The sequence below is a fragment of the Sapajus apella genome, unplaced genomic scaffold, assembly GCF_009761245.1.
Source record: "Sapajus apella isolate SASKATOON/1434 unplaced genomic scaffold, GSC_monkey_1.0 scaffold60, whole genome shotgun sequence".
Lineage (NCBI taxonomy): Eukaryota > Metazoa > Chordata > Mammalia > Primates > Cebidae > Sapajus > Sapajus apella.
Window position 1 is genome coordinate 1,541,837 of NW_022437000.1, and position 24,507 is coordinate 1,566,343.

The window sequence follows — 24,507 nt, forward strand, 5'->3', positions numbered from 1 at the left end:
CTAATTTTAAATAATTAAAAGATTTCAACAACCAAACACTGGAGAATCATGGACTGTAAGTACAATTACTGAAGGTAATGAGGAACTGAGCTCTGGACTATTGAATAGAGTAGGCCCAGTGGAGCCTGTGTAAGTTATTTTTGATCATTTTTCCCCCCTCCTATCTCATTTCTCAAAATTTAACCCTCATGAGAAGCAACACTCTGGGAAAATCTGGTTCCGTGCTTTTCTACCATCTTTTATGTTTTTTAAACTATAGAGACAGTCACAAGATGTGCCTTCAGAAGTTTTTCGAATATTAAATAGATGAAGATATAAGAAGAAAATATTAAACTGAAACTGATTTGCTCTTAAGGGCTTAGTGCTGATTAGTGGAGATGTTCTTTAATATAGAGCAAACACCCCACTTAGAAACTCATATTTTGGAATTCTGCTTTGTATTTTTTACATATGAAAGTGCAAACACATTCTTTTGGATGCTTCCAACAATCTTTCCTTCGGAATGTTTCCATTAAATTTCATATATTTTACAGTAGACAGAAGTTATAAGGATTCTACAGATGCTACAGTTTGCTTGAATAAGGATTTTTGAAAACCAAGTGAACCAGTTCTCAGATCTGATGTTGGACTTCCTTATTTGTCCATTTTCTTTATGTAGAAGTGCTGCCTTAGCTGAATTTGTGGCAACTTAAACTACTTTTATGTTCCATATCTTATAAAAGTTACAATATGTTAAAAATATTCTAACTAGGCTGGGCGCGGTGGCTCATGCCTGTAATCTCAGCACTTTGGGAGGCGAAGGTGGGCGGATTACCTGAGGTCAGGAGTTAGAGACCAGCCTGACTAAAATGGAAAACCCCATCTCTATCTCTACTAAAAATAGAAACTCAGCCAGGTGTAGTGGCACATGCCTGTAATCCCAGCTGCTTGGGAGACTGAGGCAGAAGAATCGCTTGAACCCAGGAGGTGGAGGTTGCGGTGAGCCAAGATCACACCACTGCTCTCCAGTTTGGGTGACAACAGCAAAACTCCATCTCAAAAAAATAAATAAATAAATAAAATCTAACTAAACCAAGAAAAACAAAATGTAGCATCAAAGATTTACAAGAATTTATCAGATTAAAAAAAAATAAATCTTTTTCAGTTTTAATCATGTAAGATGTTTTTGCTTTGTTCTTATGCTTTGTTCGTGCTGGCAAAGTTTGAAACTTTACCTGTAACTACAGAGTCCTTCAATAAATCCCAAATGTCATCCATTATTGTCATTTTTACCCACTACCTTCCCTGCCTGAATTGAAAAGGTTGTCATTTTTTTCTGGTTAATTTGTGAAAGATTATAATCTTGTCCGTCCAATTTGGAAAACTAAAGACATTGGTTGAGCACATAATTTTGTCAGTCTTTTCCCCTCCCAGAGGAGGTGCTCCAAGGCCCCCTAAGGTCATGGTAAGGAGAGCTGCTCTTCCCTGGGGAACATGGGGGGGGACCCTGAAGACATGACTGAGCCTCTGCCCTTGGATGCGAAAATGCAGAAAATGACATTGTCCAAAAAAGGCATTCCGTATCTTACACAACCATCTCTCCTAAAAGAAATCAGAAGCATTGTACTTCCTACAACGCCCCAACCCTTCAACCCTTCCTGCCTTGAACTTTGGCCATAGAGTTACGTTAACTTGCAATACCAAACCTACGCCCACACCTTCCTTGCCTCCTGCCTCTGACCCTGCCGGCTTCACCAGGCTAGTTCCTATTGGTTGTCCTTCAAAAGGTCACAAGTGTGTCTTCTCATTTGGTCCTTCTCTTTGATCCTGTCATAGTTGGGGTCAGGTGCTTCTCCTGGGTGTGCCATTGCACCCTTGGCCTTTCTGTAGGAATCAGAGGCAGGTATACCATAAAGCCAAAGAAACCTGAGTGGCAGGACCCCGCTTTTGCACAAGCCCTTCTAAGACCCTGGTAGCCCAAACTGTTTGTACCTCAGACCCTATAAAACCCGATCTCCTTCTGCCTAGAACATATTACAGTATAACTCAAAATTACATGGAGATGAGTTTTGGGTAAGCCAAAGGTAAGCTTAGGGGCTTATCTGTGCAGCATTACAGCCCTTAGCATATTATATAAAATTACTTGTAATTTTATTTTCTGTTTTCCACTAGTCTTTAAGCTCTTAAGTGGTGGCGTCATAGCTTATTCAGGACCATATCACAGAGAGAAGCATACTACCTGGTGAATAGCAAGCACTCATTAAATACATTCATTATAAACCTGAATCCTTTGTTGACTTTTCTCCCATGCATGCCATTTTCCTATATTCCAGACCTCTTCTTACAACAAATCACACCATATTTATAATTTATGATATGTTTAATCCTTTTTACTGAGGTGACTCAAGTCCGAGTGATTCAGAAGAAAGCACATTTATCAACCTGAAGAGAGAATATTGAATCTAGACTGTCTCGCGAATGAGTGCATATTTATGTTCTAATTATAATTACCAAAGGCTCCTCTAGGTGTATTCCTAAATATGTTATTTTCTTAATCGTAATTTAGCCAATATAAAATGACAAAATTTTCAGCTTCTAACTCTTGATTAGCTTACTGCAGAAGGAAAGTATAAAAATTTATCATGGTTACAGATGACAGTTATTAGATTTAAGGTGTTTCTTTCACCCACAATCCAAATCACATCATCCTGGACAAATGGACAAGAGTAATTGTGACGATGTTAAAAAAAAATGCCAGGCTATTTGCTTATGCTTCTAGAACGTCATTGCATTTGAAACCCCTAATAACACCTTACATAAAATATTGCATTGAAATTAACTGATTTAAAAAACCCCATGTAGCTGGTTTTGTGGAATAGGTTGAATGCTGTAGGGTACAACGGGTCACAGGTTTACTTTACTTCAAACATTAGCTTCAAGTGTGTTCCAGCTCCCTTTCTGGTATCTTGGGGAGGTCCCAAAGCTTTTTGATTATTTTCAGTCATAAGATCAGCCTCTTTCTGAAAAGCCAAATCCGTTTTACATCCGATTGATCCTATAACTCATACAACAATCCCATCCTTAGCAACTCAAGGACCCCGGCTTGAAGAAAGGAAGAAAATGTGGAATTTCTTCACTTCCACGCCTCCTCTTCAGGCCACCACAAGATTCTTACACGATTGGGGTGGGATGTAGTTGGAAACCAGAGGAATGGAGTTAAAGTCTTGTGCATCTGCTACAACTGGATTCTGGCCGTAGGCGTTCAAGAGGTTTGAATCCACTCCTCAGCCTAGGAGCGCCCCACTGCACCTTTCCTCTTGTGAGTGTGCAGTCTCTGGGTGATTCTCAGGTCTGGCTTCTGGAAACATGCCTACAGACTCTTTGAATGGTGATACCCCTTCCAAGCACAAAGCTCTTTGCAGCAGGGCTCCATTCAAGAGGACTCAGATGATATGGCCTTAGGCAGTGACTACACCAGCTAACCCTGCTCTCCAGATGATAATGAGCAGCCTGACCACAGAGTCTCTCTTCTTGCCTTGCCTGTCTCTGTTAAGTGCTGCCCCTGGGGTACCTCGCTTGGCAGAGGTGGGAGGCACCCTCCACCTTTTCCATAGTGAAGGGAATGAAATGCCCAGTGTTCTCTACTCCTGACTTCATTTACTTCCATGATATCGTTGAATTAATAATAATTAATTAATTAATTATCACATAAATTACTTTATGCTATAATTAATTTTTGTCTCATGGAAGTAAATTTTTATGCCCTTTAATTTTTATTTTAATGGAAACTGAACTGCTCTTCTAGTTGGCAGTGGGGTGAGGAGATTCTCATGTCTCACATTCTTCTGTCTCCATGCTGAAGCCACACACCCAAAATGAACCCTTTTTCTTAGTTCTTGGATATTAAAAAAAATAAAAACTCAATATTCATTATATTAGATTATTTATAAAAGCAAATTTCATATTAGAGAAATGCCAAAGAAAGGTAATAGTGAGTGCTAGGGTACGGCTGGGTTAAGTGTGATTCCTTTGAAAGAGTTTTGACATTCAGAAAAGAACATCAGTTGTGACAAAAGCAGAGTTGCTGTGGTTCGGTTGTTATTCTAAGACATTTTCAAAAAGAAAAGTTAAAAAACAGATAATTTCAAAGGACAAATGAAGTTGACAGAACACTCAGTTTGCCAATGACACAGACTGAGAGATCCCACTCCTGGTCATTAAAAAAATAGATGAGAAAGAAGGTACTAGGTATTTCTAGCTTTAATCTAAGTGCTTTTAAACTCAATTTCAAGAAAAAGAAATACTAAAGGAAAAATTAGAAGTAATCAGCTGTGTTACTGCTGATTATTTTCCTCTCCAGTGTTTCAATAATGGAAATCCTTCAGTGTAAATGGGTTTTAAAATTGAAATAGCTTTATGATTTAGAGTTCTATTATGAAGATATCAGCTCCTCCTTTGAAGATACAAACTCAGAATAAGTTTAGTTTTAATTTGACAGAAAATCCTTTTTTAAGTCTCACTAATTTTTAAAGCCATTTGAATCTAGATATATACTTCTGAAGTATCAGAAAAATATTGAGATAATATTTCTGTAGTTTCATGAAGCTATGTAGAACTCCACGTACTCCTTGCTCTCTATCTTATTTCTGTATTCCAGTATAATCTAGCACTTTGCCCTGTATGATTTAAGATGGTTTTAACATGTCTAGGAAAATTACTTTTAGTTTTATGCCATATTCTTCTTAAGCCTTATATTACAAGCACACCATCCTCTTCAGAATGTTGTTTCTGAAATGCTTACCAAACACGGGGCACCCAAAATCCAGGCTTTTTCTCTCCAGGCCTCAATTTTAAATTTAAGTTCTTTGACACACTTACGTTAATTCTGAATATGCCATTGCAATCTTCCTAAAATAGAAAAACAAGGGGGAGAGGGGGAACCCGGTCAGAGAATGAACTCAGAAAAGATAAAGGATAGGAAACTCTTCTTTCATAGCACACCAAAAGTCCTTTACCCGACAACAGTGATGTGAATGGCTACCCAGCAAATAGTAACAAAGACTTTGGAGACAGGCAGTTCAACGTTGATGCTGAAAATATTAGTTAAATGGGCAAAAGACCTGAGTAGACATTTCTCCAAGGAAGACACGCAAGTGGCCAAAAAGCACAAGACTAGATGCTCAGTAGCAAGTGCCATCTGCCATCAGAAAAATGTAAATCAAAACCATAATGAGATATCACTTCACACCTGCAGAGAAAGCCATAGCCAAAGAGGCAAATAACAACAAGCATTGGCGAGGATGTGGAGGAATCGCTACCCTCATCCTGGAACCCTTGCATACTACTGGTGGGAATGTATCATGGTGTAGCCACTTTGGAAAGCAGGCTGGCAGCTCCTCAAACCGCTAACACAGAGTTACCATGTGAGCCAGCAACTCTGCTCCGAGCTACCTACGCAAGAGAAATGAAAACATACATCCCGACAGAAACTTGTACAAAAGGCTTATATAATTGTTATTCACGATAGCCAAAAGGTAGAAACAAGCCAGATGTCCATTATTGGACAAATAGGCAAACCAACTGTGATCCAACCGTACAAGTGAGTAGTATTCAGCCATAGGAAGGGATGAAGTCCTGATACCTGCTACAACGTGGATGATCTTTGAAAATATTACACTAATTGAGAAAAAAAACGGTCAGAAAAGACCACATGTTGTGATTTCATTCATATAAAAGTCCAGAACAGTGAATTCTATGGAGACACAAAGAATATTAGCTGTTGTTTAGGGACTGAGGTGAAGGCTAAAGGGATGGGGGTGACAGTTAGAAGATACATCGTTTCTTTTTGAGACGCAAATGTTCTAAAAGTGGCTGTCACACATACAACTCTGTGAATATGCTAAAAAAGAAACTCCCACTGAATTGTGCACTTGAAGTAGGTGTATTGTATGGTATGTGAATTATATCTCAATAAAGCTGCTATAAAGGTTTTTAAAATTAAACATCCGTAGGAAGTTTCTGACTCATTTCCTATGCTCCCTTTGATTATTTTTGTTTCTTTGGCTATGATGGTCATGTTTTGAACCTAAATCTCATCTCTGGGTTCAAGGTGTAGATGGTAAAATTACTGATCACCATTTGAATATTTCAATAGAAATTCCATTTTAATCTGCTTAAAGTCCTTTTTGACCCTAAACCATGTCTTGTCCTGGCCTCCTCCTTTCTGTTCCTGGACCAGCAACCCGGTAGAAGCCCAGCATCAAGCTCAGAGTTCCCTGGGCTTTCCCTGTTCTTCCTGGCCCATGTCTCCATTCTTACTACAGTGAGTTTCCTAACACCAACGTTACCTCCTTCTGGATTACCAGCACAATTCTTTAAAATAAGAACATTTTAATGCAAATAACACATCTTTATAAAGCCTGGACAAACAAAAGGAAGAAAACTTACCTACAATTGCTCACAAACATAGTGAACATTTTGCAGCATACCCTTCCAGTCTTTTTTCCTATACGTATCTGAGCTCATAAAGTTTTTATTCTAACATTGACCACTTTTTTCAGCTAAAACTATATTGCAATTATCTTTCCATAACCACACCTTTTATGCAGAACAATATTTGAAAAGGCTGTGTTGCAGTGCATCATATAAAAGTCCCATGATGTATTTGGTCTCACTACCTTTTCCAATTTGTCTTCCTGAACCCACCTGGCCCCACCTTTGACTGCGTGAAGCAGTCTGGTATCTCCGTTAAAAGCCAGCGTGCCTGGACACTAGTTCCCTGCTTCTCTGCTTATTAGGTGAGTGACGTTGGACAAATTATTTAATCTTTCTACACCTGTTTTCCTTATTAGTAGGATATGGGTAACAAAAATAGCACTAGGAACAGTGCGTTGTACTTTATGAGCACTCGGACGTGTCTGATTCCTCTTCCTTGGTGATTTCTATTTCATCGACGAAATTCCAACCCCTTAGCCTGGCATTTCAGGTGCTTGAGGATCTCTCCCTAACTTCTGGCCTTGTTTTTCAGTTTTTTCCTACATGGGCGGGAATGAAATTCACAGTCACAATTGAGATTGGGTAAGGTACTCTGCATAAACAAGCTTATCTAATCTTCATAATATCATTGTGTGAGAAGCATTCGAGGAGGAAATAAGTTCCAGAGGGATTAACCTCTCCTAAAGTAGGATTCCAATCTAAGAAGTTGTGATGTCAAGGTCCCACCTTGCTCCGCACCTGCCTCGGCACTGTGACTCTTCTTTGCAGGCTTTGTGTCTTTCTTCATGGCTTTCTCTGCTTGGAAGGTCCTTTCTTGCTCATCTCAAATCCTACTTCCTCCTGGAAACTTTCCCAGCACAGTACGCCCAATTAGAAGCACAATTTCCCCTGCTGAAATCATAGTTTGCATGTGATTTCTGCTTCCACAGGCTTTTTAAAACTGCTGATTTTATATTACTGTTGCTTGAACATGAAAGACATGTTCTGATTGGACACAAAATGCCACAAAACTGAAACAAGGACCTCCGAATATTTCCATTCCACATTTCATTTCACCTGGCACAGTGCCTTGGACACTACTGATATTCAATGACTATTTGTCAAAAGGTATCCTCAGAGTTTGTTTACAGGGCTTTGGTGACTAAGTCCTAGGCTCCATATCTATATCTATATTGATCTCATGACATCTAGTGAGTTTTAAGAAAACAAACAAAGGAGCAGAGGGAGGAAGTGCTCAGCCTCATACAAGAAAACATGTTTTCCCAACTGGAAACTATGGGCACAACGACTCAACCTTCGTTGCGTTTAACCAGGAACTGTGTGCAATCTAAATGTTGGTGTATCTACTTTCCCCTTTTCTTTGGATTCAGCTCTTTTCTTAGTAAGATGGGCTGCAGTCCTCTGATAGAACTGACATCACCTTCACTCATATGGGGTTCTTGGCCTTGGCCTCTTGTATTTGGATTTGAGAGGATAAAAAGACTCAAGCCCTGTCTCACCATGCCAATTCCTTTTCAATCATTCTGCTTGGTGCTGGTGCTCTCTGTGATGGCTAAGTCTCCTTAGGTTTTCCTTCTGAGCCTTGCACAGACCTCACTGTTCTAGGAAAGAGGATAAATGCATTATGAAACCTGTGTCTGTGCTCATCTCCTGGCTGCTGTCACCAACAATCTTCAGCTTGGGCCAGGTGTGAGTGGATAACGTAAAATGACCATGCTTTCAGGTAGCTATTAACATACTGAGTCATCCAAGATTCCTGGCAGGCTTCATCTTGAAGTGTTATTATCTTTCTGGCCTCTGTTCAGTGTGGATTGAAAATCGCTCTTCTTTTCACAAACAAGTTTGTGGACGAATGCGTCAGCTCTCTGTCATTTTCTTCATCAGCTAATTTGGAACAGCATGACTGTCAGGCCACGTTCCTTGTTCTATCTGTTCAGATTCATCAAAGCTCCTGGGATGTCTTTCTCAGTCCGGCCTTTGTTTCCAATTCTCATCATTAATAGAAGTTATAATGTATTTTGGCTGGACAAAGATGTTACCTGTATTTTGTAACAGTTAGAGAACTAACAATTTTTATCATTTAAAATCTATATTAGATAGCCATATTTACAAGAAATATATAGCGTAGTTCAGGCCTAGTAGGCCTTTTGAAGATACACATTTAGGAACTAAGGCATCATTTTATTGGGATCAAAGAGAAAATACTTTTCTAGATTATACAACAGCAGTAGTTGGTTTACTTTATTAATCTATTTGTAACATGAGAATCCTAAGAGAATACTGCATGAAATTGCAAAAATTGTCTGGTTATTAACCAAACTGTGTCCCCACCTTTTTTTTCCCGGAGCACACAACTAAATTCCAGCCCCCCTTGCAGTATCCCTGCTCTTTATGGTGGAATGTGGGTGGAGAGGAGTCTCCCACAGCCCACTCAGATAGAGATGGCTCTCCATTCTTATCTCCAGCTAATTGAGAAAGCTCTGAAGACACGGCCAAGGCGGGAGATGCAGGATAGAAGGCATGTGAATCCCTGAGCGGTCATGTGGAGGAGAGTTGCAATATATACATTTGCAATATATACTGCAAATATATACTTACCCAAGATGCAATATATACATTTCATTATGTGAAGCTACTTAATAGTGGGCTTGTTACAGTAGCTATCCTCCCGTTATGACCAATGACCGAAGAAACAGAAAATGAAATGCAGTAGTGCAAGTAGTCAAGTCTGGGCCTTTGTGGAGGTCCTCGTGGTTGTCATAAAGAGGGAGATTCTGGGCAGCTGAGAGCTAATGTAAAGGCACTGGCTTTCTTTCTTTTTTTTTTGAGACAGAGTTTCACTCTTGTTACCCAGGCTGGAGTGCAATGGCACGATCTCGGCTCACCGCAACCTCCGCCTCCTGGGTTCAAGCAATTCTCCTGTCTCAGCTTCCTGAGTAGCTGGGATTACAGGCACGTGCCACCGTGCCCAGCTAATTTTTGTGTTTTTAGTAGAGATGGGGTTTCGCCTTGTTGACCAGGATGATCTCGATCACTTGACCTCGTGATCCACCCGCCTCGGCCTCCCAAAGTGCTGGGATTATAGAGGCACTGGCTTTCTAATGGGGAGGAAGCTGACAGTGGAGAAACAATAAAAGGGGTGAGAGGCAAACGCTGTCTCTTGGACATTTTTGCATGGGGCTGCTTGCTGTTATGCGCCTTATGTGACAACAAAGGAAGGATCAGGTTAGTGAAGACATCAAGGGAAAGTATCCGAAGCTCACAGGTATAAACAGCTGGAATCCTGGGTGACCCATGCTCAAGATGTCAACAGTGGATTGACACTGGAATAGGAGGGAAGAGTCACATTCTCTGAGATGTGCTTTTCATCTCATTAACCTTTCTAGCCAGAAGCGACATATTGCATGCTTAAGCAAAAAGGAACTTGTGGGAAGAGAACTCTTAGAGTTTTATAGGGAGTTCTCAAAGTAGGCTTGGTAGCCACTGGTACCACATGCTTGCCAAGGGAGTGTAAACTGCCTTAATATTTTTTTCTTTTTAAGGACAGGGTCTCTTGCTCTGTTGCCCAGGCTGAAGTACAGTGGTGCAATCATAGCTCACTGCAACCTTGACCTCTTGGGTTCAAGTGATCTTCCCTCCTCGGCATTCCGAAGGGCTGGGATTATAGGCACATGCCACCACACTTGGCCCTTAATTTTTATTTTGAAAGACAGAAAGGTACATCTTACCCTTCTAATAATGTTGGGATCATTGCACTTTGCCAGTTTTCCAGCAAAAAGCTGAACTCCAAAGCTTGCAAAAACAAGCATTAATGTCAGCAAAAGAATGGAGACCTGAAAGAAATTGATGAAATGTTAAATCTCTTGGTAAAGACTAAATATTAGGTTTGGTTGAAACAGTGATATAAATAGGAATTTTAAGATAACATTGTATAAAAATCTTGGGTTTTTGATAATATATTTTAGCTTCTCCACCGTACATCATACAATTAGCCTTACTGGAAGGTCAAAAGGAGAAATTAACAAGCTTTGAATTTTTTAAATGGAAACCTTAATTTCTTATAAGAAAATGGATAAGATATTTTTGATATGACTTGAACTTTTCTGATTTTAAAATCAATACCTTGCTCTTTTTTATCCAATGGAACAAAAGAAAAAAATGTTTAAATAATTACATTTTATTCATTTTTTTTCCCAAATGAATTCATATTTTTATTAGCAGAGCACAAATGAGGGGGACAGTGGCTTAACTGTCTTGTGACCGTGAAGGTGTGCATTAGGACAATGTGCTATGCTCAAGGAGAAAATTCAGTCCCGAAAAGCAGATCTGTTAATTAGCTCATGCTCCCTCTGCTGGCTGACTTCTTTGGTCTCAGCAGAGAAGAGGGGCAATATGGAAGAAGTGAACTGCACTGGTTGAATAACCTCAACATGTACCTAACTATACTGAAATCACACTGACACATCATTAGAGAAAGGCACAAATCAATTCTCCTCTAAAATTTATCAGTGATCAAAAGATTCATATACCTCAGCAGTCTGGTGATATTTTCTTTAATTCTAGCTGTGTAAAGAGCCACCGTTTTATGGCTTTGCATAAAGAAAACAAGAATTTTAAAACACATCTTAAAAAAATCAGCAACTGGGAGGCCGAGGTGGGCAGATCTCCTGAGGTCAGGAGTTCGAGAGCAGCCTGGGTAACATGGTGAAGCCCGTCTCCACTAAAACACAAAAAAATTAGCTGGGCGTGGTGGCACATGCCTGTAGTCTCAGCTACTTGGGAGGCTGAGGCACAAGAATCACTTGAACCCTCAAAGCGGAGCTTGCAGTGAGCTGAGATGGCACCATTGTACTCCAGCCTGGGTGACAGAGCGACACTCCGCATCAAAAAAAAAAAAAAAAAAATCAGCACTGATATACCTCTAGTAACATCACAATCTATCTTGAAAATACATTTGTATCAACTACGGCTGATTTCTCCTCACGGGTATGTCTTTAGAAAGCAAGATACAAAACAAGCCTATGTAAATTAATTCCGCTTCTCATGCACAAGCAGACCTCATCAATAATAGAAAGAATCTTTTGATCTCTCTTTTGTAAGGCAAAGATCTTCCGTTACAGATTGTGAACAACGAGCCTCTTTCTTGTTGTTTTATCTCCGGCCTTGTTTTCAGAAGACCCTAAATCAACGTTTGCCCAACTAAAAAGAATGTTTTGTCCCTCAATCATCTTTGCAATCGCTCATTACTGTAATTCTGAAGTTAAAGTGGGTTATACCTATACGTTGCATTTTTAAAGTTGTTTTACGTTGACACTCCTGAGATCTAGAGGCAAATTCTGTGCGACCTTCTTTCAGGAACACACAGAACGAGATTAGGAGCCCAAATGCAGGAATTCCTAATCCCATGTGTGGAGTACATGGTGCTGAATCTTCTTATCCTTACTTTTCAGATGGGAGGACATGAAAACCCAGAGTAGAAATTAGAGGCAAGAGTTAGGACTGAAAGAGTCAGCAGATACTAACTCTCAGATCTCAGAGTGCTTCTCTTTAGATGAATTAAATAAACTCATACGCCAGAAGCACTCACGGGTAAAGTTTTTGAAGGTGATTCTGTTTTGTTAGTGCCACTAAACCCTCTGGCAGTCACTGAAACTATTGATTGACCTTGATAATAAGGAGGACTCACTTTTCCCTCATTAGCTACATTAGAGATGGACTACAGTGAACTGGAAGCAAAGCAGAATTCTAACATACCAAAAAAATTTCCTTAAAGCCGCTGAAAAGTTCTCGAACAACTTTCCTCATCTGGGGCACCAGTTTGAATATGCGCAGAGGTCTCAGGCACCGAAGAACCATGAGGAGCTGAGCTCCCGATTCAGCAGGTACATTTTGAGGCATCCAACAAAGAAATATCAGGCTCACCTAAAGGGGAAAAAAAACCTCTGGAATTATTACCATTCATCCCCTACTATTTTACATTTTCTGAGAGCCAACCGGCCACAACTTTTCATTTAGCAGAGATTCCACTCCTGGGTTGTATGCGCAGTCTGTTAACTTTGAACAACAAACCTCATCTACACTTGCTAGAGGCCTCAAAGGAAAGTCATCATGTTTATGCAGGAAATAACTGGCGGTGTCCACACCGAAAGTGTTGTGTGTTTGTGTTTGTATACACCAATGCATTTTGCTCCTTCTTTTAACTTACTATGCTGGACCTTTTGCTGATGTCAATATGGTTGGAATTCCTTTGATCAAGGTTACCACTATTTTATCAGTGATCTGCAACATGCTACCTGTTCATGATCACAATTCCTCTTGTCGTGTCTGCAAAGACATTGATTTCATGTCTTCTTGGCCATATAGAAAAAATAAAAAATTCTTTCAGCCCATTTCTATGATTTTTCCAGCAAGTTTTACTGGACATTTGAATGGGCATCTGCTATATCCGGGTATTTTATGCATTGGAATCAGGACAGATGTCCAATCACAATCACTTTAGTTTGCCTTCAACAATAAGGGGCTCATAATCAATAACATGGTTTACATGAGACAAACTTCTTTTTTTTAGTGTAGAAGCCATAAGATTTGTAGGATGCTAACTAGGCTTGCTATGTTAGGCCTTATTAATGTATGTCTCATTCGTACATAAAATTGCGATTGGTGTATTTGAACAACATAACTATCCATAGATCTTTATGATGCTCTTAATTTAGATTTTACAGGCATGGCCCTTATTTGCATATAATGAACAACTCTAGAGTCCATTTAAGAATTCATTAGGGCTTCAAAACCTCTGTGACTCATACATCTTGCTCTTATACCAAGAAATGCAGGAGATTTTACAAAACCATTACACTTTCATTTAGGAAATAACCAAAGACTTACAAGATATATAAATATGTCCATTACTCCGCCAAAGTCCCTGATGACAGCAGTTGGAGTGAAAAATAAGCCATCTGCCATAATCTTCAGATTAAGCTCAATGCTCATGAATATCACAAACACATACTCAGCAATCTGAAATGGGTAAAAAGGCAGTTTGGTTACAACAAACGGAAAAATTGCAGGTCAGTATTTTACCTCTCAGTTGTAAGCTGAGATTTATTTAGCAGCAGTACCTGCAAAGTAGGCGCATGCATGACTCTTCGGAAGGGGGACTCAAACATCATGGAAATGCAAGAGCAGATGGTTACGATGATCATGACCCAATCCAGGTAAGTGACCAATCCCAGCAAATCACTGCCAGAGACCAAACAAAATTGAGAAACGTGAATGTTCCAGGAAAAGCTTCCAAGAGTCGGAGATGATGACTTCTGTGACTCTGTCAACATGACTGGTATTTTAAAAACATCATTCCCCAATCATCTATTTCATAACATTGTATAGCAAGAGAATTTTAATATTTTTATGCAACATAAAATAGTACATGAAAACTTCAAATGTGCATGGAAAATGAGGTTTGTAATGCTTACTAAAGTTGATGGTACTTTGTATTTTTCACAGCTCCTGTGACAGGGTCTGTTTTAGATCTGTAAGAGAACACATCTATAAAATTCTACATCATAGTAAGCATGTTTTAACTTGCTAAAAACATATTTGCAAACATCTCATCTACCTAAAAATCTCTTTTACATCCTCTATAAAATATCCATTATAAAATATGTTTACTGTAGGTGACTCTGGAGGTCAGAGAACATTAGATGAAAGAAAAAATCCAAAGAATGTGCAGTTGATGCTTATGAAAGGAAAGTTTTGGATTTCTCAAAATACTTGATTTTTGACTTTGTGACTTCATTCAGAATTTTCTGACATGGGTAGTACAAAATTAAATTTTGAGTTTCATTTAAAAATACTCATTTAAAATCTTTGCCTTAATAGTTCAAGAATGTTATTCAAAAGTAGTTAATTCAATACTCCATAATTTAAATAGACTTCCTCCCCCTGCATTTAACTGTGATATTGTAGAATGATTTACGGAGAATTTCTTGGGAGGAAGGTTCATTGTTTTTACTTTCATTCCTGAAAGTAAAGCCTGTCAGCACTGTCAGTGAGATTACATTCTTTGTCTATGTGTCCCCAACTACAACAAAGACTTCATCAATTGTATTCAACATCAGCTGTGTTGCTGATAAAAGGGAAACTACACCACTCCAAGTGAAGTGGAGAATTAGCCATGACATGTTAAGGTGCAGGCAGCCAACAGGATCATTCAAGATAAAAAAAACCTACTCGAGACTGATCAAATCAATCTCTACACTGGCATTTTCTTCCAGTTTACTTTGAAAACTCATGGAAGATGTTAATAATTATGACTCAGTTGATTTAAATTGTGAGTCTTTATAGAACAGCAGAAAGAATAGCCTGGCAATCAAGAGAGAGCCAGGTACTATTAGCTGGGTCCCTGAGCAAAGCCCTCAACTTCTGCACAATTAATTATCCTCCTCTGTTGAAGGAGGGGACACACAAATAACACTGAGTGGTCCCCAAGGTCTCTTCCATCCCTGAAATGTTAAAATAGTGTGTATTAGTTTCCTTGAGCTGCTGTAAAAAAGCACCACTGGTGCTTAAGACTGGGTGGCTTAAGCAACATAAGTTTATTTTCTCATAGTCCTGGAGGCTGGAAGTCCAAGATCAAGGTGCCAGCTGCGTGTGTTGGTTCCTTCCGAGGGCTGCGAGGGGAAAACCCGTTGCAGGGCTCTCTCTCTTTGACCTGCGGAGAGCCATCTTCTCCCTACGTGTCTTTGCATGGTCTTCTCTCTGCATATGCCTGCGTCCAAATGTTCTCTCCTTATAAGGAAACAAGTCATATTGGATTAGGGCCCATCCTAATGGCCTCGTTTTAATTTAATTAACTTATTTAAAATTCCTTTTTCCAAATATGGTCACATTCTGAGGTTCTGAGGGCTCAGATTCCGTCATATGGATGTTGGGGGGAGCAATTCAGTCCATAACAGAGAGTGATTATCGTATGCTACTTATTAATAACAAAGAAATCAATTTACTTAAATGATGGCATCAGGGACAGTCCAACTACATAATGGGAATATGGAACGTTCTCTCATTTCCTCCAGGATTCTTAATGTCTTTGGAATATTTACTTAAAGGTTCTGATATGGTTTGGCTCTGTGTCCATATTCAAATCTCATCTTGAATTATAGCTCCCGGAATTCCCACATGTTGTGGGAGGGACCCAGCGGGAGATAACTGAATCATGGGGGTGGTCTCCTCCAGGCTGTTCTTGTGGTAGTGAATAAGTCTCATGAGATCTGGTGGTTTTATGAGGGCTTTCTGCCTTCACTTCTGTCTCATTCTCTCTTGTCTGTGCCATGTACGATGTGCCTTTTGCCTTCCTCAATGATTGTGAGGCCTACCCAGCCACTTGGAACTGTGAATCCATTAAATCTCTTTTTCTTTACAAATTACCCAGACTCAGGGATGTCTTTATCAGCAGTGTGAAAATGGACTAATAGAGGTATGCTTGACAAAAATCCATTTCATCCATTATCTGCCTGTTAAACTTGCCTTAGGTATCCACAGATAGTGTGTCTTCAAGGTTCACCGTGCTGATGGCTTCTTACATACTTCTTCCATGGTGGAAGGTGGAGACAGTGGGCAGTGAGTTTCCTTCGTATAACAGTTGGCAATGAAAGCACTAATCAACTTTCTTTCTACTTTACATTATTCTCCAATAAACCAATTGAGGTATTTTTACCACAAAGAAACTACAAGCCTGATGGAAGACATGGACAATGACCTTCATTTCACCACATCCTTTAGTTACCTTTTGTCTCAGTCTTTCCAAAATAAAATATGGAATGCAGATATAAACGTATCAGGCAACTGCTACAATGCACAAACAAAAATGGTTGCTTTGTGTTTCATCAACGTGCGTTTTCTATAAATGTTAACTACTTGTGACCTCTGTTTGTTTTCCACCTGGTCGGGTGCTCAGCAAAGAGAAGCAGCATGATTAATTAGTCCACAGTTTATTTTGTGACCCCATTAGGATTACAAGTTCTTTCTTCTTCATATGACAACACCCCTGCTGTTTGCACGACTCGGGCCAAACACCTGGCTGAAATGAAGTGTACTCACGCGTTGAAGCGTGCTCGGACCACCACCCGGCAAAAGTTTCTGAACCTGTGTTCTCGCCCCACTATGAACAGGGGCTTATCAAAGTATGGGTGGTTCTCTCTGAGTTCCTCTTCTTGCACTTTCCTGGAAGGAGAAATTCATGAGGGAATAAGGCTAAGGGAAATTTTGCCATTCCCAAATGAGAGCCACGGGACACTGTGGCAGCCTGTACCTTTTCATCTCGGCCTGCTCCTTTTTTTCCTGGATCATCTTTATTTCACTGTCTTCTCTTTGTGCATTTCTGTATCTCACTGTATTGGAATGCTAGAAATAAATTAAAAGGGGGTATGCTAAAATAGGAGGTCTCTGAATGCAAAATATATTATCAGTTAAAAAAATTAAAACCAACATCTCTCTATACAAAGTATAAATATTAATTATATATATAGACTGTTAAATATGTACTTACATATATTTATATTAAACTGTATATTTTACAATAAATATGCATATTTATACTAAATGTATGTATTTACAATAAATATGTACATTTACACTAAATGTATATATTTATATTAAATATACATATTTATAAATATATATTTACAATAAATATGTATGTTTATATGAAATGTATATATTTATAATATGTATGTATATTTATACTAAATATATATATTTACATTAAATATGTATATATGAAATGTATACATTTACATTAAATTTCTAAATTTACAGTATATATAATATGTATGAGATTAAATATATATAATAGCCACAGTTACATATATCATGTTATATATATAGTACAGTTATATATATATATATATATATGTTTTATATATGTATAGTTTTTATATATATACATATATATATATATATATATATACACACACACATATATATAATAGCCACTCTTAGCAAGAGTGTTTTTTCCTCTAAAAAGTAATTCATTCAGCACATATTGCCTGAAATCTTATTATGTGCCAGGCACTGTTCTAGTGTGTAGGATATGGGAAGTGGAAACAAAATAGCCCTGTTCTCATACGACTGATGTTCTAGTCAGTGGGAGACAGAAAAAAAATTCAAAATAAGTAAATATGTTTAGAGGATGCTTAGTGATCTGGTTTAAAAAATATCACAGTGGATCAGAGGTATAGAAAATGCTAGAAGGTTATGATTTTAAATGAACAGGTCGAGGTAGACCTCAATATGAAGGTAGTATTTGAGGAAGACTGGAAGGGCGTGAGGGTGCAGGCTGTGGTGGGGCTGCAGACATGTTCTTCCAGAGCTGGGAGCAGGCCTGGCATGTCTACACGTGCAATATCCAGGAGGCCAATGCGGGCAAATCTAAGAGCGGTGAGCGGGCCATGCAGGGCCTTGCCAGCCCTCAGATGGACCCCACGGAACGTGCAGGGCCAGAGTTCCAATAACAGTAGATTTTAAAGAAAGCACTCCTTAGACTTAATTATCTGTATCTCCTATCATCCAGAATAAGCGAAAAAGTTAAAATTCTCCAATCTAAATGTCTCCTTTGTGGAAGAAAAGACATTATAAGAATTTATTGGAAACAATCAGAACCCCATGGCATTTTGCTTTAGAGAGGGTGGGAGATGGATTTTGCTATACTTCTATGTGAGAAATGTGGTAGGAAGTCTCTGAAGAAGACGTAAGCCTCCGGCATTAAGACTATTCAAACAGGGGCCGGGCGCGGTGGCTCAAGCCTGTAATCCCAGCACTTTGGGAGGCCGAGGCGGGTGGATCACGAGGTCAAGAGATCGAGACCATCCTGGTCAACATGGTGAAACCCCGTCTCTAGTAAAAATACAAAAAATCAGCTGGGCATGGTGGCGTGTGCCTGTAATCCCAGCTACTCAGGAGGCTGAGGCAGGAGAATTGCCTGAACCCAGGAGGCGGAGGTTGCGGTGAGCCGAGATCGCGCCACTGCACTCCAGCCTGGGTAACAAGAGCGAAGCTCCATCTCAAAAAAAAAATCAGTAAAAAAAAAAAAAAAGAAAAAAAAAAAGACTATTCAAACATGGCCTATAATTAAACACATATTTTCAAAGACACATTCTGATTTCATTCTTAAGCAGGTTGTACATTTCTATGGTGACATATTGAAGGAAGGCACTTTGAAGGAGGGTTGCCTCTTTGCATTTTCACTTGAAATTGTTCTGCATGCAATATGTCTGACTCTGCAATTCTAAGTGCACAGGTCACGTGTTGGATTTGATGGCAATTCCATGTCAACAATATGGTAGCCAATCAGATAGGGCTCTGGATATTAAAAATCATGGCCGTAAAAGATCTCTGTGCCAATGAGAACCATGTCTACAGGGTATCGGTGATGGCAGGTATTCACATCAACTACCTCTAGCTCTTGATTTTGCCTGGAACACTCAATAAAAATCATCTACTTGGACTAAAACAGCAGTTTCTACAGAATGAAAGCAGATGTAGTAGGCTACGCCATCCAAAAACTCAAGAACTAAGAGGTAAGTGGTGAAAAAGACAAAAACAAAATAACCCTAAGGCTTTGCTAACTTTCTCTTGCTAGTTCTCCTTTCTCAAGTGCCATCCTTGGCTCTGAACATTCAAGACTGCTTTTTTAGCCAGTTTATCCAGATTCAACCAAAGACCTGTCTTTTAATCAGAGCTTCATAATGATAGTTATTTAATATGCATTTCCCAACTCTTTGACTGTAATCTTTGCATGGTATAGCTGCTGGGCCATCTAATGCTTGGCTTCTCTGCATTTTTTCATGGCTCCTGCATTTCATTTGGGTCTCTGGGATAATGTGGAGGGGTCTACAATAACCATTCTATCTAAAAATCCCTGCCCCCAAATCCCCACCTTTGATTTATTTACACGACTTCATTTTACTTTACATTACAAAGAGAATTTGTCACAGTAATGGAGAGATGGTGGAAAATAAAAAGAAATCACTCCAGAAATTCCATTACATTTTTACCAACTTATTATCTGTCTCCTATTCTAAAATGTAAGCTCCAGGAGGGCATGGAGTCTGTCTTATTTCCCCACTGCTCCTCATTCCTTAGAAGAGGACCTAGCACATAACAAACACTTGTTAACTATAGAGCCAGGAAATAAATGCATAAATGACCTAGAATCTAAAAGCAAAAAACTTTGTTGGAAAATACTAGGTAGTCTTTGACAGAAAAATTCTTCTAGAAATAAAATTTCACATCCTAATTTGTAAAGCCCTGAAATTACAGACCTTCGATCTAGATTCTAGAATATTTGATACTTAGTAAATATTCAAAGTCAATGATGCAAATCAGTCCTACATAAAATGCTTAAAGTGTCTTTAATTTCAAGTCAAATACAACTGATATGACACTTTTGTGTTACGATTTTAACTAAGACATGTGCTTTGTGTGGGATGACCGGAGTTTTCTGCTGTTAACAGTTACTTCTGGTGCTTGGCTCCATAATTCATATCTTGAGTTTCCCGATTCCCTCTGGTCTGAAGTTTTAAGGAGACATGAGAATGCAGCAGAAAGACCCAGGCACTGACATTGTCTAAGTAGTCATTTAAATACATTTTCATAATCAGGTTTCTGAAATCCAAAGCTCTGCTTAAAACTTACATCTTGAGTCAAAGTTTCAAGAGATTTCCCCCTGCTGATCCTTTGGCTATTTGATCCATGTCTTAGTGACCTAAAACAACCACAGTCACTGGTTAATACATCTCAAGATCAAACTGGCCTTTCAAGCCGTGACCATGATAAAATCAAAACAAAAACACTTTTTTCTGCTACAACACCACAAATGCCTATGATTTCTTTTCATAGCAGAAGCTTCCAGTCTCCCCATATGTTTTTGATCCCATCTAACAAAATTCAGAATTTTTCCTTCTGATGTTAAAAGTGAGAATTTGGCCATCTCTAAGGAAAAGGATGGTGAAGTAGAGATTTTTTGAATCTTTGGATCTGATTAGGTGTTTCATTATTGTAACAAACAGCAAACAGAACTCGGTTCCTCAGCCATGCCTGTCCAGCAGGCAGGGCCGAGAGTCGTGGCTGTGTACACTGACCATTTCCTATCAAATCCCTTTCCTTAGCGTCTCTGAAGCCCTGTTTTCCTGAGTATTTACCTGCGCTCTTGGCGGATGTGATGCTGCACGCTGAGGATTGACCTCTCCTTTGCCGGCTGCCCCTCGAATGATCCGCTCAGCATGCGCTGTCGGGTGCATGCTCTAGAAAAAAAGAAAAGGAGCCCGAGATAAATGCGTGGTTTGTACACTTGGGATGAATAATGCATAAGTGCTCATTACTTTTATTATTTTAAAGGTAACACCAATGAAAAGACAAAATACAGCAAATAATGTATAATTATAAAGGAAAATGAACTTCATGCTCTGTGTCAAGAACACTTACAAAGCAGAATTATCACAGCTATGAAAGAGGGGCTGGAAAATAAACAGAAAGCTTGTCTGTGGCCTCTCTTCCTTCTGCCTCCTCCCTCCTCTCCAAAAATAATGGTAGAGCTTCTATCAGGACACCATAAGCAGGAAGGCCAGCCTACCAACAGTGATATGGTTTGGCTGTGTCCCCACCCAAATCTCATCTTGAATTCCCATGTATTGTGGGAGGGACCTTGTGGGAGGTAACTGAATCATGGGGGCAGGTCTTTCTCGTGCTGTTCTTGTGACTGTGAATAAGTTTCCTGAGATCTGATTGTTTTAAAAAGAGGAGTTTCCCTGTACAAACTCTCTTCTTTTGTCTGCAGGCACTTGAGACATGGCTTTCACCTTCCACCATGATTGTGAGGCCTTCCCTGCAACATGGAACTCTAAGGTCATTAAACCTATTTCTTTTGTAAATTGCCCAGTCTCAGGTATGTCTTTAAACATGAAAACAGACTAATACACACAACCAATCATGATGTCGGTTTCTAATAAACCCCCTTTGGGAAGGATTTGTCCACTCAGCCTCCTGGAATGATGAAATATATGTTCCAAGGAGATTTTGCAGAACTTTAGAAAAACAGGAAAACACAAAGTTTAGAAGCAAAAATGAGTCATAAAGAGAAGTAACTACAGCTGGAATTATGCACAACAATGTAAACATAACACGACTGAACTGTACACTTAGAAATTGTTTAGATGGCAAATGTTATGTGTTGTTTTTAAAACCACAATTTTAAAAAAAGCACACAGTTTTTGGAATTGTTACCTATAGCAACCTCAATCAGGAGCTTGCAGCTTACTGGTAACCAGTTACCACTTGCTTCGTATTCGCTAAACCATGAAGACTTTTACAAACATGTTCTCTTTACACCATAACTGGGCTTGTGTTAATTTCAGATTTGCTAACGAGTGAAAGCAATTGGGTGGCCTAACACCTGTGGTGTGAACAATTTTGGTCAGAGAAAAAAAAAAATCTTCTCCAGAAAATTTTCTCCAACTGGGAATGACAGGAATTCCTTTGAGATAGTTGGTTAGTGGCAAGAAAATCACACAAGGCATTAAAAGACCTGTGTGCCAGAAGTTACACTGTGAGGAACTAGTTGGGTGATCTTTGGGCCCACCTCCCTTATTGGTAAAATGAAGAGAAAGACTTGCTCTGAAAGATAGTTCATAGGTTGAAAAATCAACGATTTTATGATATGCAAATTGAATGATACTTTATTTGCTCAACACCTGAACATATAATCCTGCCATTTTTACATAATATTTTCATATTCATGTTTCTTACAATGCATTTCTTGAATGGCTTTGAATATTATTACTGTCTGTCTCAGAGTTAAGATCTTTGAGAAAAGGATATGTGTGAGCTTAGCATACTTAAAATAGCTCTTATGATACCTGTATAATAGAGGCATTTTAAAGTACTTAAAGATAACATATTTATATTATTAAGAACTTACATAATATCACATAAGAACTTAGTTTATAATAATATATAAGAACTTATTAAATATGTCATATTTAAGTACTTAAAAATAATTTTAATGTGGATGAAGATAACTATGGTGAATATCTATGAAAAAATCATACAAATTCACTGAATGTAAATGTATTCTTGGAAACAAACCCCAAATAATCACTATTTTTCACTTACTAAACAGCATGAAACAACTTTTGTACAGATATATAAATACATCTAAAGAGAACATTCTGAAAAATCTAATCCCATTATACAAGGAGACCACTGGCCACACAGGGCCCTGGTGCATTAGGGAAGAACCACAGATGGAAGTTATAAACCTGAGATTGGATGGTGGACACAGGAGCAAGGGAATGGGAAGGAGGTTTTATAATCCTTTGGCCTGGAGCTCACCTGGATGCTGAAACAGGTATAGAAATATTCCCACAATAGGATGTTTCTCATAATGAAACAGGCTTGTGGTACCTAAGCCATTGTCACATTCCTCGGCCATGTAAGACATTTTGCTATTTTGGAAAATAACAGTGTTGGCAGAAAGCTCTAGATGTCAGTTGGACACAATCAGATCTGCTAAGAGGTTACATATACCCAAGACCAGTGTGCCCAGATTCATACAAAAGCATGGTGAAAGTTCGCTTTATTATTTTTGAAAGAAAATACAATGCTACCATGTATAAGCATATACAGTGAGGCAAACCATGAAATACCAAATAGTGTTTTAACATGCACAATATAATGACAGACTGATATAAATGGGTTCTGAAAAGTAACATGAAATGAGAAATGAATATTTCACCTATATGAAAGCACAAAAAAATGACTTGTTATATACTCCATGTTCCTACAGTATGTTATTAACTGAGCTTGTTTAATGCTTACGGCGTGTTGTTATCATTAGTTATTACCGTTACTAGGCTGTGAGTAGATTAGGGACCGCTTTATCACTCAGCCTCCCATTCCTGGGAAGTTTGATTCCTGGCCCTCAGGCTGCTTGATGAACAGAATGAGTAATTGAAAAGGTGGGGAGGGTGAGTAGGGAGGGCAGCAGCGGGGGCATGGGGATTGTGTGGCCCCCGAAGTGCAGCTGCTGATGGAAAGTTCTGCCTTTGTCTGGAAGTCTAATGGATTAGATGAGTTGAGAAAACACAAGCTTGAGAAGCACACACTTCAGTTTTTATAAGTTGTGGGATTTAGATAGGTGATGTGCTTTCTCTGAGCCTCCATTTCTCATATGCAAAACGTAGAGAACAATAAAGCCTTTCCTTCTGACTTCAGAGGGAGTTGGAAGAAGATGATTATGAATGTGACAGTGCTTTGGAAACATCGACACTTTCTTAGAATTTTAGTTGCTATTATTTCCTGTTGTATCTTGTCTCGTGTCATGGCAGATGTTAAAACACTACGTAGCACTGCGGACTGAGCAGCAAGTTTGGCAGAGGATAGTGGGAGCCAAGTCTTTTCTGTTCTGACCGATAGTGACGTCCACTATGGACTCATGCTGCAGCCTCTGAACTGGTCTCCATGCCTCCACTCTCAATAAACATACTGCATTATCATCCCAAACCAAATGTTCTCTTGAATGAACGTCCATATGGTATTGTGGTAGGCAGGTTTCTGAGATTACCCTGATGATCTCTGCCCTCTGGGTTTCATGCCTTTGGGTACTTCCCTCCCCTTGAATGTGGGTGGCACTTAGTGACTTCCTTCTAAGAAGCAGAAGAATGGGAGAGATTACAGAACACTGTAACTTCTGTCTTCCTAGTGCTCTGTCTCTCTCCCTCTCTCATGCTGACTTGCTCTTGCTTGCTTGACCATGAAGCAAGCGGCATGTTGTCAGGTGCTCTGTGGAGAGTTCCACTTGGGGAGGAATCCAGCAAACCGCTTGGAACTGAGGCCTTCCTATCACAGCTCATGAGGATTGAGTGGTATTTTTCCCACTCAAGTCCAAATGCACACAACTTGGAGAGACAGATGTTTAAGTGATGCCCAGATCCCTGACTAAAATTGTGAGATTAAAAATGTGTTGTTTAAATCACTCAAGTT

The 24,507-nt window shown here is 39.2% G+C and overlaps 1 protein-coding gene across 8 annotated transcripts in view; it reads right to left on the bottom strand.

Moving 5' to 3' along the window:
* Nucleotides 1-24,507, bottom strand: part of NALCN (sodium leak channel, non-selective) — a 368,748-nt gene that overhangs the window by 38,189 nt on the left and 306,052 nt on the right. For all 8 annotated transcript variants that reach the window (XM_032246166.1, XM_032246167.1, XM_032246168.1 and 5 more), the window contains 10 exons: nucleotides 20,670-20,771; nucleotides 20,164-20,233; nucleotides 16,781-16,872; nucleotides 16,570-16,692; nucleotides 13,947-14,003; nucleotides 13,593-13,713; nucleotides 13,360-13,491; nucleotides 12,229-12,396; nucleotides 10,203-10,307; nucleotides 4,781-4,887 (listed from right to left, as the gene is read on the bottom strand). In XM_032246166.1, the coding sequence (XP_032102057.1) occupies nucleotides 4,781-4,887; nucleotides 10,203-10,307; nucleotides 12,229-12,396; nucleotides 13,360-13,491; nucleotides 13,593-13,713; nucleotides 13,947-14,003; nucleotides 16,570-16,692; nucleotides 16,781-16,872; nucleotides 20,164-20,233; nucleotides 20,670-20,771 (1,077 nt within the window). The remainder of the gene's footprint in view (nucleotides 1-4,780; nucleotides 4,888-10,202; nucleotides 10,308-12,228; nucleotides 12,397-13,359; nucleotides 13,492-13,592; nucleotides 13,714-13,946; nucleotides 14,004-16,569; nucleotides 16,693-16,780; nucleotides 16,873-20,163; nucleotides 20,234-20,669; nucleotides 20,772-24,507) is intronic.